Source organism: Adiantum capillus-veneris, chromosome 20 (assembly GCF_014529385.1).
Source record: "Adiantum capillus-veneris isolate H3 chromosome 20, ASM1452938v2, whole genome shotgun sequence".
Lineage (NCBI taxonomy): Eukaryota > Viridiplantae > Streptophyta > Polypodiopsida > Polypodiales > Pteridaceae > Adiantum > Adiantum capillus-veneris.
Window position 1 is genome coordinate 134,874,575 of NC_140950.1, and position 17,132 is coordinate 134,891,706.

General features: G+C 45.0%; 1 protein-coding gene and 1 pseudogene across 5 annotated transcripts in view; both read right to left on the bottom strand.

The window, feature by feature from the left end:
• Positions 1-17,132, bottom strand: part of LOC147433285 (RING/FYVE/PHD zinc finger superfamily protein) — a 79,514-nt gene that overhangs the window by 19,763 nt on the left and 42,619 nt on the right. For 3 of the 5 annotated variants that reach the window (XM_086492890.1, XM_086492889.1, XM_086492891.1), the window contains one exon: positions 14,009-14,129. In XM_086492890.1, the coding sequence (XP_086349016.1) occupies positions 14,009-14,129 (121 nt within the window). Of the gene's footprint in view, positions 1-14,008; positions 14,233-17,132 lie in introns of all 5 variants that reach the window. The other 2 variants (XM_086492893.1, XM_086492894.1) reach the window with 2 other exon arrangements.
• Positions 12,174-13,205, bottom strand: LOC147433286 (uncharacterized; annotated as a pseudogene).

The window sequence follows — 17,132 nt, forward strand, 5'->3', positions numbered from 1 at the left end:
ATGCCTATGCTCCTCTTCATTCTTCGAATACACTATCATGCCATCAAAGAACATCCCAACAAACTGCTGATGCGAGCGGAAAATCCGGTCCATCATTCTGTTGAACGTGGCGGGAGCATTTGTTAGACCAAACGGCATCACTAGAAACTCATAAAGACCAAATGTCTTTCTAAACGCAGTCTTGTGTACATCCTCTAGCCTTATACAAATCTGATGGTACCCGCTCTTAAGGTCTATCCTGCTGAAAATTGCAGCACCCTCTAAATGATCGAGATATCATCAATTCTAGGAATAGGAACCCTATTCTTGATGGTATTCTTATTCAACGCACGGTAATCAATCTTTGAGCTTTACATCCAAAACATGAGTTTTTCCCCTATGCTAAAGGGTGATTGTCTTGCCGAAGACATCCAGCACGCCATGTACTCTGAACATCCAGGGAATCCCAAGTAGCACATCACACCCTTCCAATGGCATGATATAGAACTCTTCTGTGTCCTCATATGACTGAATATGCAGACGTAGCTTTCCAATAATGGGAGTAACACACTCTGAGTAGCCAGGACATGCCAACCTTGCCTGTGCTGTGTACCCCATCTCTTCAGCTCTGATGCCCAGCTTCATAGCTAACTATGGTGAGATAAAGTTGGCTTCGGCACCTGGATCAAAGAAGATGAGCGACGTCTGATCCCTAACTTTACCCCATGCCCTACATAACTCACTGGCATCTGTACTGGGCCTATCACCCACCATGTCTGGCACCAACCCTGCTGTGGGTTTAGGCTTCTTGCCTTTCTGGTCTTCTTTATCATTTGAGTCAGCTGGTCTTTTCCTTTGTGGACAATTGGTAGCGAAGTGACCAGGCTGCTTGCATATAAAGCATTTATTTTCAGCCATTAGGACCTTCTTTTCCTTGAGCGACTTGCGCACAAAAGGCTTCCTTTTCTGTTTCTTTGCTTGCGCTCCAGAAGTCCCAGCTGAATCCTTGTCTTTAGTGGCCTTTTCCAACCCCTGTGACGCTTCAAGAGCTGTTTTCGTAAAGGACTTCTTCGCTGAATTTTTCTTTTGCTGCCCTCCTTTCTCGTTGCTCGGAAACCTACTGTCCTCTCCTTTCAACAAGGCAAGACCAGTGTTAGCAACTTCCATAAGCTGAGTGAGGGTAGCCACTCTGTTCTTGGCACAGTAATCACGAAGCCCTTTAGGCAGCCCACAATAGTACTTCTCTATCTACTCTGTCAATGGCACAAATCTGTAGGAGGTCACTGAGAGTAACGCTTTACAAAACCTTCGATTGTACTCCAACAAGCTCTGCATGTAGCCGAAGTAAGCTGGTGCCAATCTGTCATGACGTCGGCTTCAAATTCATTTGACAGCCAAGCAGATGCAAACATTTGCTTGAAGTAAACCCAAGTGGCGGTTGCTTGTCCTTGCATTAACAATGTCGTCCACCATGTAAGCGCATTGTCCTTTAAGAAAGTGGCAACTTTCCTGACCTTAGAGGCCTCTATAAAATTCCCTCCTGCATAAGCTGTGTCAAACTGCTGGAGGAAAGTGAGTCAAACTGCTGGAGGAAAGTGAGAGCCTTTGCTTTATCCTCAAAACCACTAAAGGTGCTGAACTTTACAGTTGCACCACCTTCTTTGTAAGATTTCGGCTTCTCCAGTGCCCCCAAGTTGTCATAGGGAATGGTCTGCAACATGGGCACTGTAGTAGGCATGATCGGCACATCTTGGCCATTCACATTTTGCGTCAGAGGTGCGATATCTGGCTGCTTTCTAGAAAAACCAGCCATGCCAAAATGATCATGTGGCACCCAAAACTAGCCCTGGTTGCACTGAAAACCCTGTTGCATGCCGATACTACCATACATGGGGTTTGGCATCATCATGCCTTGCATACCCGCAAACACTATTCCTGGCATGTACGACTGACTTCCACGCGCATAACCAGCCATACTTTGGAACATTGATCCACCCCCAAAATACCCAGGATGTACCGTGGGTGGTGGAAAAACTAGGTGCATTGCCTGGTAACCAGTTCCCTATCCATTCAAGACAGCATGCGGGCTGTGAAAGGTGGCGGGCTGAACTGGCATAACCTGTGGAATAGGCGTTCTAGCCACCTGTTCCAGCACGGGAGGAACCTGTTTTGGAGCCCCTAACTCCGCAACATGCGTTCCTGCGTTCCTGTACTCTGTGTCTTTACCCAAAACCAAGGCTCACTTCTTGAGGAAAAAGTGATTGATGTCCCGGCAACGGAACCTTGAAACCGGCCCGTGGGGCGGTAGGCTTTGGCTTTCACCCGAAATTCTTTACTTTAGACACACAGAGAGAACGTGCAAAGGAAACCTGCTACGGGAATTAACACTTAAGCACACACACGGCTCGGAAGCTAGAATGCTCCGAGCAGACGCCGACAACCTGTAGGCCCCAAAATTGGCGCCCCTTTCGGTATTTCTTTATACTTTGAGAGGGTAAATTACAAAGTAGAGTCCTGGGAATCCTTTACCTGTATCCCGCTAGATACCACCTGTTTTGGCCAAATTTCGGCAACATAACAGTCCCAAAACTTGCACGAAACCAATTCCCCTGCTAGACCTTACTTCCATTGGCATAAACCCTCTAATTCCTGCCCAAAAACAGTAAATTCATCACGCTGTATTTACTGGTTTTTTCTCTGTTTTCAGCCCCAAACAGTCCACTAGTTGTCCTCTGCCAATGGGGCACGATTCCCAAGGGTTCTGGCGTCCGTATGGCTGAAAAACAGTCAATTTACAGCGCATACACAGCACTGAATTCGCACCTGTACGGTGAGGTTATGACCCTTACCAGTGCCCTGCTTTGAATTAGCAACTATCTACCCCTATTCCTGCTCAAGGAGGCTCTTGCCTCAGCACAAAAGCATGAAACCACACAGTTGTATATCAGTCAAATGAAGAGCGCTCTTGTGGGGCATCACATAACTGCACGTAGGGGAGAGAGAGAGTAGTGTGTAGCGTGCAGTTCCCTAATTTTTAGGAGATGCTTCCGCTGGGCTTCCACTCGTCATCTAACCATCTATCCTCATTGGGACTGTCACAAACAGGAGCGCATAACAATATAAAATACATTCGGATAAATAGGATTTCACTTATTGCTGAAGCCAAAGGATATAGTCGAGAGGAAATCCGAACTGGAAAGAGGAATACGCGTAAAGACGCAAGCACAAGAATAAAGATGGATTCTGAGAAGCTTTTCTTAAAAAGCGGAATATTTTAATGAGTTTTCCGGAAAGAGCAAACGCTTTCCCGCGAGGAATCTATGTTTGCATTGCATTCGTGCATGTGGTTGCATCCAAGGACACCTGGGAAGTGTTGTGAAAGGCATTGTTTTTAACTTATGAGGTTTCATTGAGTTTTTGGGCAGGTTCAGACCAATTGTAAAATATGCCGGCCGCCCACTTAATAAGTGGGCGGCCACTTAGAAAATAAAGCAACAAAACTAGCCAGCGAATTCTCTCTTCCTATTTCGGGTAGAGCAACGCACAAAAAAAAAAAAAAAACAGACGCGATTTTTACGCGAGCAGCTATTCGTGCCGTGGCCAAGGAGGTATAAAAGCACCACATGCCCTCACTGAAAGAGGAGTTACCAACGTCAGCAAGAGAAGACTCTGCCGCCAAATAACGCAAGAGATCGCGAGACTACGAAGCACGGAAGTCGCTTTTCCCACGAAAGAGCGACAAGCATCTATTGTGGATTCGCCATACGAATTGTTGTCACGTGTTTGTGTGTATGTTTGCAGGTACTTCATCGCAAAGGAGAAGTGAGAAGGCTTCGGCCTACACTTGGGAATTCCGGGAACGGAATTTGGAAATTGTCTGCGGAGTCTTGACTCCGAGTACAGACGGAAAAAGGATTGAGAGCTCGTCTCTCGGATTTCCCTTACGAGAAGGAACGACCATCGAGTCAGAGAATTAGAACGGAGGGGTTTTCTCCGGTTCTTGTGCTTGTAAAAAGATTCTCCCTAATAAAGGATTCTCTAAGAAAGGGGGGGGGGGGACGAGCCCATCTTCTGGTCCCCAGTACTGTGTCGATCTTCTCTCTCTCTCTATCTATCTATTTCTCTTTATATCCTTTGGCTTCAACAATAAGTGATAAATCCTATCTATCAATGTAAGGTGCAGCGGAATGAATGTTGTATTTTCTCAAGATTAGTGATCTTTATTGCTCAAGGTTCCTTTTAGTTCTTAGGAAAAGATAGAGCTTTCCGTCTTATGGAGAGTGCTATGATCACGAACAAAGTGAGTGGATTGTGCGTGCAAGTGGATGAGACTGAGAGAAAGAGAGAGAAGAGATACGACACCGAGAGGTTGTAAAACCCTCCTCCGAAGGCCCCACTCGTCGGCGAGAGTGGTCTATTCTTTGATTGCACAAAGGTGTACAATGCGTATGCAATGGACAGATGCAAGTGGGACTATGCCGATGACGACGACGGTGGTGACGACGACGACTCGATGGCTGAAATCTGTAGGCTTCTAATCGCTGAATTTGGAGACTGATACGGTGGCTGAAAATGACTGTTTTGGGCTGTGTTTTTATGGCTGAAAATGGGGAACCATCTGCAACCGTCTAAGGGGAAACCTGCTACTTTATCATGGCTGAAAACTGTGTTTTTAAGGGGGCTGAAAAACGCTGGTCAAGCTGAGATTCTGCTGTATAAAAACAGCTGAGATCTGCATCTGTTAGGCTGGCATTTTTGTGGGAAAAACGCTGGCTGATATGGTGGCTTTTGACTGCGGTCGTCGCGAGGGATCTGCTGAGGATGGAATCGCTGATGTTGCCTAGCGTTAGTGCATGCTGAAAACGATGAGGACTGAAGATGGTTGGTCGCGGGAAAACGCACAAGATGGCCTAGGTTGGAAACGCTAGGGTGTTGAGAGGGGGTACTGCTAAGAAGTTGCCTATTGAGCGGGGAGCTCCTGCTGCCTCTTCTGCCAGAAAGTGTGAACTTTGGTTTGCTTATATATTAACTTAGCAAAATTGCCCTACCTACTTTTGTTGGAAAGTCACTTAAAAATAATAAGTGAAAATCCCAATAAATAGGAAAATAGGCTAAATACACTGGAAAATTCCCCTAACTAATGCAAATGGATTCTGATGGGAATTCCGATGATCATGATGTGTGCAACCAGAGGATATGCATCTATGCTAAGTGACTGGGCATGCACGTTCTACGAATAGACTCACAAAAGTGCCAGATCACTGCTAATCTAGACTTGACTTGACTGAACCCTGCTGTGGTGTAGCTTGTCCACGGACACATAGGGTTAGGATGTGTCACGTGACATTATCCGAATGTATTTTATATTGTTATGCGCTCCCGTTTGTGAAAGGGACCGCATCCAAAAGTGCAATGTGGCCCAACTGTCAGATACTTTCTGTTGGTAGTTCCACCTTGACTTTATGCCTTTATTGAGTTCACTTCTTGGTATCCACCAACTTGCTAAGTGCGACAGAGGGACCTACATGATCTTACTCTGAGCCTAGACATCCTCTTACTATACGAATTCCACTGCCGGCCACTTCCCGTCTGCGGGTGAAACTACCGTTCACATTGGCCATACAATGTCCGACCGTTTCCTACTTCAAAAAGAGGGTCTCAAAAATAAAACAAAAACCATTGGAAAGAAACCAACAACTAAGGTTAGCAGTTGCCACGTCCTCGTGACAAAGTTAACAGCTGCCACGTCCTCGTGATCGTACAACTCCCGAGGGTCCTCTGCTCTCAGACTTTGCGTCCAGATGCTCTACAGAGTGAGGCCCCACAGGCTCTTATAAAGAGTACAAGTGTTGCCCAAAAGCAGAGCCCCAAAAGAACTAAACCCCAAAAGTATTTGCTCCCAAAAGCTAGCGCTAGCGTTGAAATCTTGTCAGAGTGAGCAGCGGAAGGTGGAGAGAGAGAGAGACAGACAACGGCGATGGACACACAAGAGAGAAATGGAAAAGGCTGAAAAAGCCCCAATAACTCCAAATGGCATAAAACTGTTGTGTACAAGATCGCAAGATGAATGGGAGAGTGCATCTCTCCCTCCTATGTATAGGAGAATAGGGAGTAGGTAGGGCAGACCAGAAGCCAAACGACTATGCACAAAAAAAACCCATAAATGAGGAAAAAATGGAAAAGGACAAGAATAGGTCCGGCCGGGCAAAGTGCTGAGCAAAACCCTAAATGTGCTTGAAGATCCCTGTCCAGTAGGTGTACGGGTGGCCAACCCACAACGAAGGGCCAGTGCACGTGACCTGTGAAGCTTGTAGGCAGGGTGCGAAGCATTTGGAGAAGAAGAACCTAACACCCCCCCTCAACGACAGATGCAGAGTCGTGCAGGAAGAAGATGCAACACGCCTAGCAAATCTGGAGTGTGAAAAGAAGAAGCGCCAGCCAAACAAAAAACGACGAACCGTCCAGCACCAATGTGATGATGACCGAAGTTAGGTCAGGCTGATCAAGTCGCACAAGGAAGCGGATGGAGAGGCTCACAACAGAACAAGTCGCTGAAGAGGATATATGAGGGAAAGATGGAAGACGAGCAGGGAGCTCATCGATGGAGGTCGGCAGATGAGAGACAAAAGAGAGAGAACACCCCCTGCAGCAGCAGAGCACTCTGACACAAAAGGATAGAAGGCCAAGGTGGTAAATCCGGTAAACTCCATGCCAAAAAGTGATCTCGATCATAAAAGGGAAGAAGGAGGTGGATGAAACTAGAGGATGAAGCCATCGCACTGTGAAGGGCTAGAGATGGCGGTGGCAGACGTCTGTCGAGAAGCCGTCCCATCCTCACGATCTGAATCATTCTTGCGGTCCTGCCGTCGTTTATAACATTTTGCTACAAAATGACCTTTCTTTCCACAATAGGTACAAGTAATGTCAGGGCGAGAAGGTGTACAACCAGGTACGGATTGTCCGGGAGCACTACCACCCCTATTGGATGTAGAGACCAATGCAGTAGAACCTGCAGAGGCGTCTGAGGTGGCTCTGTCTTGAATGCGCGAAGCTATCTGCTGCACAGCGGGTAAGAGATCCTCCCAAGTGATAGGAGTAGGGCGTGTGGAGGTAGTAAGTGACTGGAACAAGGAACCATAAGTGTCGGGAAGCTTGAGCAGAAACCGATTTGCCATGCCCTCGAAAGAGATCTGGTGTCCACAAGCTACTAGCTCATCACAGAGCACAAGCATGCCGGATATGAGGTCCTAGATAGTCGAAAATGATGAGACCTGTAAGTCCATCAAAGTCTTCTCCACAGTGAGGATCCTTCTGGGTGTCTTCGCCTCGTACATGTTGCAAAGGAAACCACCTACCTCATGTGCAGTGGTGTGAGAGCGTAAAGACGTCAACACGCTATCCGCACAGTTGATGAGTAAGAAAGAGTAGACTCTGCGATGGTTCAAATTCCACTGATCCACCATAGCCTGTGTAACCACAATACCTGATCCGCCAGAAGCAGTACCATGAGAAGAAGTAGATGAGGAGCCAGCACGTGTAACTACAGAAGAAGTGGTAGCTGATGATGTCAATGTAGGAGAACCAGATGCAGGAGCAAGGTACATACGGCATTGGCAGGATAGGTAAGCCAGTCCCAAAAGTCAAACTACATAAGCATCGCCATGATCTTCATCTTCCAAACAACAAAGTTGGAGCCGTCAAGCTTTTCGCCGGGAGGAAAGATGGGCATGGCTGGGAGTGTTACCATAGATACAGACAAAAAATCAACAGAGAAGTCTCGTGTGTAAAATCAGAAGCAAAGGTGAGGATAGGATCAGAAAACCACGACGGATAGAACGCCAAAAGACCACGAAGTAGGGGTAAGTGACGGGAGAGGTAAGGGAAACCCGAAGGGATGCCCATGAAGCAAAGTCGAGGTGCTGTTCAAACCTGAAATCGCAGAAAAAGGGAGCTCAAAACACCGTGAGAACGCAGGGGTTTGAGCGAAAACGCCAGGTGATGAACACCGGATGCCGAGAAGGTAAGGTGAGGGCTGTAAATGCACCAAAACAGGCTGAAAATCAACAATGGAGGGGTCGGAAAATCGCCGGCAAGTAGTCACAACTGTTCAGCTTCCAAGCGGGAAGACCAAGGGGCAAGGAGCGGGGCTCCAGCTGTCCAAGATCGGCAAGAAGAAAATGCTGAATTGGCAATGAAAACGCTGGTCCCAAGCTGCTGCTGTCCTGCTCAAAAACGCTAGGCCAAGCTGGCTGAAAAACGCTAATGGCAGATGGCTGTCCTCTTGCAACAAAAACGCTAGAGCAAGCTGGCTGAAAAACATTGATGCAAGGGAAGGGCAGCAGGTGGCGATCAATGGCAAATGGTTGTCCTCCTGCAACAAAAACTCTAGAGCAAGCTGGCTGAAAAACGTTGATGCAAGGGAGGGGCAGTAGGTGGCGATCAAGGTAGAGGGAGGGAGGCCGCTAGCAAAGGGTGCACCTCCTGCAACAAAAACGCTAGAGCAAGCTGGCTGAAAAACGCTGATGGAAGGGAGGGGCAGCCGGTGGCGATCAATGGCAGATGGCTGTCCTCCTGCAACAAAAACTCTAGAGCAAGCTGGCTGAAAAAACGCTGATGCAAGGGAGGGGGCAACAGGTGGCGATCAAGGTAGAGGGAGGGAGGGCCCTAGCAGAGGGTGTAGAAGAAGGTACCGTCCACCAAAAAACGCAAGCTGCAAGCAAAAACGTTGATGGTGATGAAGCAATTCTTCACGATGAAATCCTCTGCAGAGTCCTCCCAAGTGTAGGCAATGGCAGATCGAAGCCTAGAGCTCTGATACCATGTCAGAGTGAGCAGCGGAAGGTGGAGAGAGAGAGAGAGAGAGAGAGAGAGAGAGAGAGAGAGAGAGAGAGAGAGAGAGAGAGAGAGAGAATGGCGATGGACACATAAGAGACAAATGGAAAAGGCTGGCAAGCCCCAATAACATAAATAGGTAGGGCAAACCAGAAGCCCCAACGACCATGCACAAAAAAAACCCATAAATGAGGAAAAAATGAAAAAGGGCCAGAATAGGTCCGATCAGGTAAGTGCTGAGCAAAACCCTAAATGTGCCTGAAGATCCCTGTCGAGCAGGTGTACGGGTGGCCAACCCACAACCAAGGGCCAGTGCATGTGGTGTGTGAAGCCTGTAGGCAGGGTGCGAAGCTACTGGAGATGAAGAATCTGACAAATCTGTCCAAAATAGCCAGTGCTATTTGCAGAAATCCATATTGTCTGCCATGTCAACACACCAATGCAAATTACAGAATTCCGTACATATTTGCAACAACAATCAGCACGTTGAAATCAGCCTCAAACCTCAAGCTTTGGGTTTTCAATAATGTGTACATCTTATCGTGTTACTAAGCATCTCTTTGTCCAATTCTTTCCTCATATTTGCATACGTAGCTTTTTTGTAAGTTTCCGCATGTGCATACATCTCTTTTTCAATGTCACCTCTCAAAAGGCTCAGCTCCGCCTTAATCATCACCTGTACCTTTTCATACATTAAGTCATCTTTCACCCTGGACAATTTCTCTGCTCTCACAGAACCTGGCAATAGTGTGCTCTCTCGAAACCTCCGCCTAAATGTCTCTTTCGATTTAGGCGGGTTTTCATAAATGTTGTCATCCCCGACATCGACTGGTTGGTCCATCCTCAAGCACCCAAACAATTCCTTGCAAAGAGAGACCAATACCGGATGGAGTCCCAAACCCCCCTCCAAGGGCCCCCCACTCCGTTGCCGGAATGGTATTTGCTTTTAGATTTCACATATCTTGATACAAGAGTGTTGTGGCTGAATGTAGGTGCAGCACTGGGCTCAAACAGATGCTGAATGAAGGGTTCCTTGCGATAAAAACACAGGGAACTGGGTGCTGGATGCTGGGTGCTGGATGCTGGAATGTAGAAGAAGAAATTACTGGAAGGCTAGAACTGATGGTACTGAGGGCTGAAGGCTGAGGTACTGTAAGCTGAAAACTGAAAACTGACGTGCTGTATGGCTGAAATCTGAATGCTTGAAGGCTCAATATTGAGCCTTGCTGGTACTGATGGTGTTGCGGCTGATACCCCCTCACGCCCACCCTTCCTCCTTGCGACGCATAAAGAGTTTGTGGATTTTGTTGTGATTAATTTATTCGCAAACTACAAGAGGAGAATCTGACATCTGTGTTAATTCCCTTCTTCCTTTTTTTGAAAAAAATCATATCACTACTAGCTACATCCTTTTGGAGTCATCAACCTCAAGCGCTAAGAATATTTGTTTGCAATCAAGAATGGGATTGAGAGAGCTTTTAAAAAGGTGCAGACACCAAACCCCTGACCAAATTTGCTGCTAAACCATTAGCATTCCTTTTATGCATTTTTAACAACTAGAGTTGCACGTTCCACACAACTCTTGTTTCTGAAAGCCAGCACAGGCAATGATAATTTACCATGGCTTCAAACGTTGATCAAGTTTATTTGTTTTCCAAAATCTTAAGCTAGAAAAGTAAGCCTAGTTTTGTGTGGGTGCACATTATAGATAATTTCAGCCAGATTTTTTGGCCTGCCCAAAGGGCAAAGGCTATAGAGATGCCTTCTCTTTTTGCTGACTAAAATAAAAAAAAAGTTGAGTTGTATTTTCAAGCTTTTTTGATAAGCCAAAAATGCTGATTGGCTGCAATAAGATAGTGGACACTCATTTAAATGAACAGTGTGTAACACTAATGAATCATGATGGATATGTCATGAGTTTTACTATTGCTTTTTATTGGAAAAAGGCGTAAAGTTTTACTACTATTTTTTTAGTGGATAGAAATAGTGGACATTTACTATGCATTAAGATATCCAAAAATTTATGAACTTGGAGAGTTGTACTTGATGGCTCCAGTAGTAGGCCTTAGCCCATGGGCCGTGCCAATTTTGGTGTGGGGGGCCAAATGCTTTTGAATCACACACTAGATATTTATCTCACTTATGCTGATGCTTTGCAGGTCTATCTGTGTCTCTTTTCGGGTATGCACGAGAGGAAGATCGGAGTCTGGAGCTTGAATGCAGGGTGTTGCAAGCAGGGGACATTGTGATCAGACTCTAGGTGCAAAGAAGAACAAAGCAACCATGGAGAGTGCCGAGGAACGACTGATGCTGCTCGCGATAGTAATGTGCGTGCATGTGTCTGAAGCACATCGGGCTCCAAGTAGGGGATGGGGATGGCATGGTGCAATGGGCCAAAGCTGGCGATTCGTGAACCTCCTTCAAGGAGAACCACCCAAGCCGCCCGCAGAGACGGTGTTGTTCAGATCCACACCACTGTCAGAGCGGGCTTGCACAAATTGTGTATGGATTCCTTGGAAGCCCCTCTTGTAGGTGCTCTTGGAGAGGTAGCCCCGTTTCACCCCTTTGGCCAAGCTATACACGAACATGCAGGATGCGGAGGACTCCAGATAGTTGCCCTGCCGCCCCCCTTGAATATCCAGCACCTCCCACCACACGCCTGTGTGGCAGGGTCCTGCACCTTGGCCACCGCCACTGCCAGCCGCTGAAGAATGGACACCAGATCAGCCCTCTAAGCGTGGCTCTTCGGGAAGAAGTCCATAATATCCACCAACGCCATGAAGAACCAGCCCAACGCCCCCCCCCCCCCCCCCCCCTCCCGAAGCTAGGTGATGTACCCATCTATGGGTCGGCCCACCCCTGTTGCCGCGACTCGTCGTAGCCGTGATACAACAGCCCTGTCTTTGCATCCCATGCGTGCTCCTCCATCAGCAAGAACTGCAGCGCAATGTCGAAGGGGGTATATAGCATTGTGTGTGCTGCAGACCTATTCAATGCAGGGTGTGTGCATCGAAGAACTTGAAGTGTGTACACTCGTTGCAGTGCCCGATAGAAAATGGCAGGCGGAGACAAGGACAATGATAGTGTGTGACAATGCTATTGATAGCAAAAGCGAGTGATGGACTGCAGACAGTCAGTCAGTCAGTCAGTCAGTCTCTCTCTCTCTCTCTCTCTCTCTCTCTCTCTCTCTCTCTCTCTCTCTCTCTCTCTCTCTCTCTCTCTCTCTCTCTCTCTCTCTCTCTCTCAGGCAAATTGAGCAGTTCGTGGAGCCAGAGGATGTATGATGCTACCCTGCAGGTGAAGGGGGATGGGGTTTTGTGAGGGCTTGTCTGCATCTCGCATTGGAAAAAACAAGGCAGACGAATGAGGATGAGGGCTTCTTTCCACTGCATGCGGGCAAAGAAAGGGAGGGTGCATCCATGATGCAGTGTTGTTTTGTGTGTAACCGTGATGAGGGGTTTGGGAGCACCCTGCAGGTGAAGGGGATGCACTGCAGGCGGAGCCTTGAGGAGGTGGTGTGAGTGTGAGGAGGGCAACATCTGCAGGCGTTAGTGCTGAGGCTTGCCAAAGGAATGGAATACATCTGAACACAAGCTCCCTTCAAAGCAATGTAGGACACAGACGTTAGCCGTGCCACTATTCTTTACTCTGCCAATCCAACTCTCTAAACTCTGATGCTAGCCATGTCTATCCACTTCTCCTCTGTATTCACTCCTACCTACCTTTGTCTCGTCCACCTTTAACGTGGCATGGTCACACACACCGCTATCTCCCCACCGTTGCCCATGTGTATTCTCCTTATGCTTTTGGCTCTCATGCCCAATGCTATCACCTCTTTGCCTTCTCATTTCCAGCACTTTCCTGTGTGAATTTGAGTGCACACTCTCTACAAATGTAGGACTTGTAGCTGGCCTATATTCGTTGCATAGCCTTCCCGACTTGTACCGCACTCCGCACACATTGCATAGAGTCTTCGGCCCCATCAGTCCCGTCCTCCATTGTGGCGTCTTCTGTGTAGCACAATGAAGACACTTCCTTACTGGGGTAGCATCCTCCACCTTGGTTTTCTTAGGCTTGGGGCTGAAGAGTTTGGTAGAAGGGCGTGTTGCCTTCATCTTCGTCATCATCGTAGTCGTAGTATGTGTTGTACACATTGGACTCAGATGATGCAGCTTGGATGGCATATGTGGTGGAGGCAGTTTCCAGAAGGCTTTCCGAGACTTCAAGGGAGAAAATTTGTGTATCTAGAGGCAAACGACAGTGCAGCAACGTTTGCTACGCGCACGCCGAGGAGCAGGGGACATGTCAGGGCTGAAGCTGAAGGACACACAATGGTTTCATCTTGAAAATTTGTAGCACAGAAACAAGGCTTGTGGTTCGAAAAGACTCTTCACTGCTCCCATGGCGGTGTTCGCCCTTGTCATCATCACCTGAGCGGCCATGAGTGCCCCAGCCAAGGCAGGCAGGCTTCACACTTGACAAAAACCACTAGGAGACGGCCAAGTTAGTTATTGCCCAAATAATGCAAACTGAATTGCCAAGGACAATCAAACTATAAGCTTAAAAATCATTTGCCAGAATGTCCATTGAGTTTTTATTAAGAAAACTTTCTTTTCAGCTTTTGTAATTAGTGCATATTAAATGGTAATTGTTAGAAAAATTCTGTTAGAGAAGGGAGTTGGTTCAATCTTAAGCTCATAGGAGGTGGCATTGCTAAGGCAGGGGACAATGGGGCCACCTATGTCCTCATTGAAAAATCCAAAAGGTCGACGGGAAGTCGGAGTACTCGGTATTTGCTGTTGTTTGCGCCGCATTGGACTTGCCGGTGGGATTAGCAAGTGGGGGTGCATAACCACCATGAGCGGGTGGGAGAGGAGGGGCAATGTCCATTGCCATGCCAAATTACGAAGAGGAAGGATGCAGAGAGGGGCTATGGAAGCGAGGGTGTGATTGATAGCTTCTTATTTACATAGAAATTTAAAGATAGTGTTTGTATCTTAGATAGTCCACGTTCAATAGTTAGCACTGTGATATATATTTTGAAGAAATTATGACTAGATTATTTTTTTATTAAATATACTTTTTCTTTCTATTATATCTACTTAAAGGCGCAGGCCTTGTGATTTTATCACTTGTTGTTTAAGTAACCAAACAAAGGTAGGTAAGTTTAAACAACATATTCACTGAAAGATCATACCACAGCTCAACATCTTATAGCATTCATCATTTGTGAATTCTCCATGCCAAATTTGTCCAAAACCAATGCATGACGCAGCTAAGTTCTGGCTTACTTCTTGCAGAAAAGGCAATTGATTTACCTGCCAATGCATGGAAACCATAAGGGTGATGCTCATACCCAAACATTTCCTTCAATTCCTCTCCATATAAAGAATAAATCAATAAGCTGAAAGATGCCACCACCTGAAAGAACAAAAGCATTGACTAAAAAACTCACAAAGACCAGTTTACAAGCCTTAAAAGAGTTCCATTTAATACATCTAACTGGCACTTGCAAAGACCAGCCAGTGAGCCATAAACGAGTTCCATTTAAATACATCTAACTGGCACTCATAGCACAGGCTCAGACATTTGGCCAAAACATGGTGAGACTTTTGCAAAAGAAACTATGTCTAATCATGTTTCCCTTCTACTGATTCAAAGCATTAAGCAAGCAATCAAAATCACACTCTGTTTGCTTTACAGACTGAATTGTTACATATATACCTTCATAAGTTCAGAATAGTCTGAGCTTACGAATTATAAGAGGGAATAAAGCACTCATAAAACTATAAAGGCAAGGGACACAAGAAAAGAAAAGAAAAAAAACTAAATCACTTTATTTGCTACAAAACAAAACTAAATAAAACAAAACATTATTAACTTAAATGTTTTTAGAAAAGACATGCGCAAAATCAGTTGACGCGGCTTACTTGGCTTAAACTTAAAACAAGTACTCAACTTTAAACAAAAAAGGATAAGACATCTTAGAAACTTAATCATAGAAATCAAACTTCACACAACAACTTTCAAAGGAACAAATTCTTAAGTCCTAACATAAGCTAAATACAAAATCGAAAAATGAATACTACTACAAACCTACAAGAACAAAGAACCAAACTTGACAATATGTGACCTCAACTTCCTTGCTTGTCCAAACAGGAAGAATAAGATTATCACCTTTATCGTGCATAGCTTGGACAAGAGTTTTGACATCCCTACTCACGTTGTCAGTGCCCAAGAGCAGGTGCAAATTTGTATAGAGGTCATTCATGCTTTGAACGTACTCTACAAAACCAACGAGCTGAGTTGCTATCACCCTCCGGAGGTGATGGGCATCCTCAGCCATGATAAAGGCTAGCATTTGTCAAGCTAGAGTAAAAATACTAGAAGCCCTAGGGATCAAAACAACAAAATAGTGTGTTACTAAGTCAAACAATAATTGGGCTTTTAAGCTCCCCACTTTTATTGAATTTACTATTGATTATCTTGAAAGAAATATACCTAGAGGAATCCAAGATAAGCCCAGATTCACCCTTAGGATAAGCCCAGATTCACCCTTGAAGGAAAGTGCAAGGTATAGACCCATGGTAGTCACCCACAAGACGATATAACCATCAGCTCCATCATACATAGTATTGACTAAATACCACGACATCCCCACTAACGTCGTCAATGCCCAATAGTGGGTGTAGAACTAGGTACTAACATATGCTCCCCAACACAACACACACCACACGCACACACACATGAGCATACATCAATACAAAGTTCAGCGTACTGAGTTTCTGTCATGACTCCAGCGATCAAGGGCAGACTCAGCCATAATGAAGCCTAGCACTAAAAGAAGCATGAAATCGAAAAAATTAGCACAAATGAGGTAGTTGATAGGGCATACGCACCACAAAAGATAGAAAGAATTAGCACAATATCAGCTGGTCGTAACTTACTACAATGCAAAAATGAAAGAACGTTTTTCATGATTCTTTTGAATGAGTATCCTTTCTCAACGAGTAAAGAAATAAGATGGCAAAAAAGACCAACAAAAGCAGATTTACTAGAACAAAGACGAAAAAATCTAAATAGTTGAGATCAAATGACACTGTACTTAGCTAAAAGAGAAATGTTCGAAGAAATGTAAAGCATACGGATGATATTTAGATTTGCATATTCTAGTTCAAGGCGCTTATCATAGATATCTACTTCTAATCCGAAGGGAGTCTAAAAAATCTTAAGGTCTAAAAAAACACAACAATCACTATTTGTGGTACAGTTACGTTCACAATCACTATTTGTGGTACAGTTAAGTTCACAAAACTCCTTAGAATAAATTCCTGCACCTACAAAACTCAAATTCAAGTACATAAAATCTTGAAAAGAAGGAACGTCAGGAACAAAAAGATCATCTACAAAGCGTCTTACATTGCATAACTTGTGCAAAAATATTGGGAAGTGTTAGCAAGGACAAGACGCTCCATAAAATCAAACTCATAAGTAAAAAGATAGAAATTAGCAAGAAAAACAGCACAATTGGTGCCCATAGGGATACCAATTGTTTGCTTGAAAAGAGAGTCAGCGACGGTTATAAATAAATTATCCAACAGAAAATCTAACCAAGAGATGATGTCAATGTCATATACAATCCTGGTGAATCTCTTTCTTCCTTTGTCTACATCCACATTCTTACTTTTTAACCATAAGAAGTCAAAGTTCAAGGCTTACTTTCTACTAGCAATGCCTTGTACCTATCCTTCTCAAGCTTGTATGCAAAAACTTTTGAAATAAGAGACTTGACTCTGAATTTAAGGTCCTCCAAATTTAGCTTCGTATATAGCGTTGTAAAGTCAAAAGTTTGGAGACATAAAGGAGAAACAGGTAAAATGGCTTTGAAACAATAACTAATTAAGCCATTTGGAAACCTCGGTCAAAGAAGTGTTACAAGAAGCAGCTAAAAATCTAGGCTTTATAGGGTTCTTGAGGAACTTCCAAATAGTATATAAAAAAGGTAATTTAGGCTGGCACTTGAAACCAAAAGACTTACGAAAGTCTTGATGTTTCAAGATAACCTCTTGTATCGAAAAATCTTAACCATTATAAGTCTAGCAGTTTACTTCACCTAACAAGCATTATAAATAGAACTTTTTGCACGTAACAACAAAGTTATTAGAGCACTTACCTATGTAAGAGATTACAAAATCACGATGAAATTTCTTAAGACCATCACGATCAGAAGAAGATAAGTTCTTCCTTCCTTAGAAAACATTCCTAGAGCAAGATGCTATTTCAAAGAAGCTTTCTTGAGGACTACAGACTTCCAATGGGTA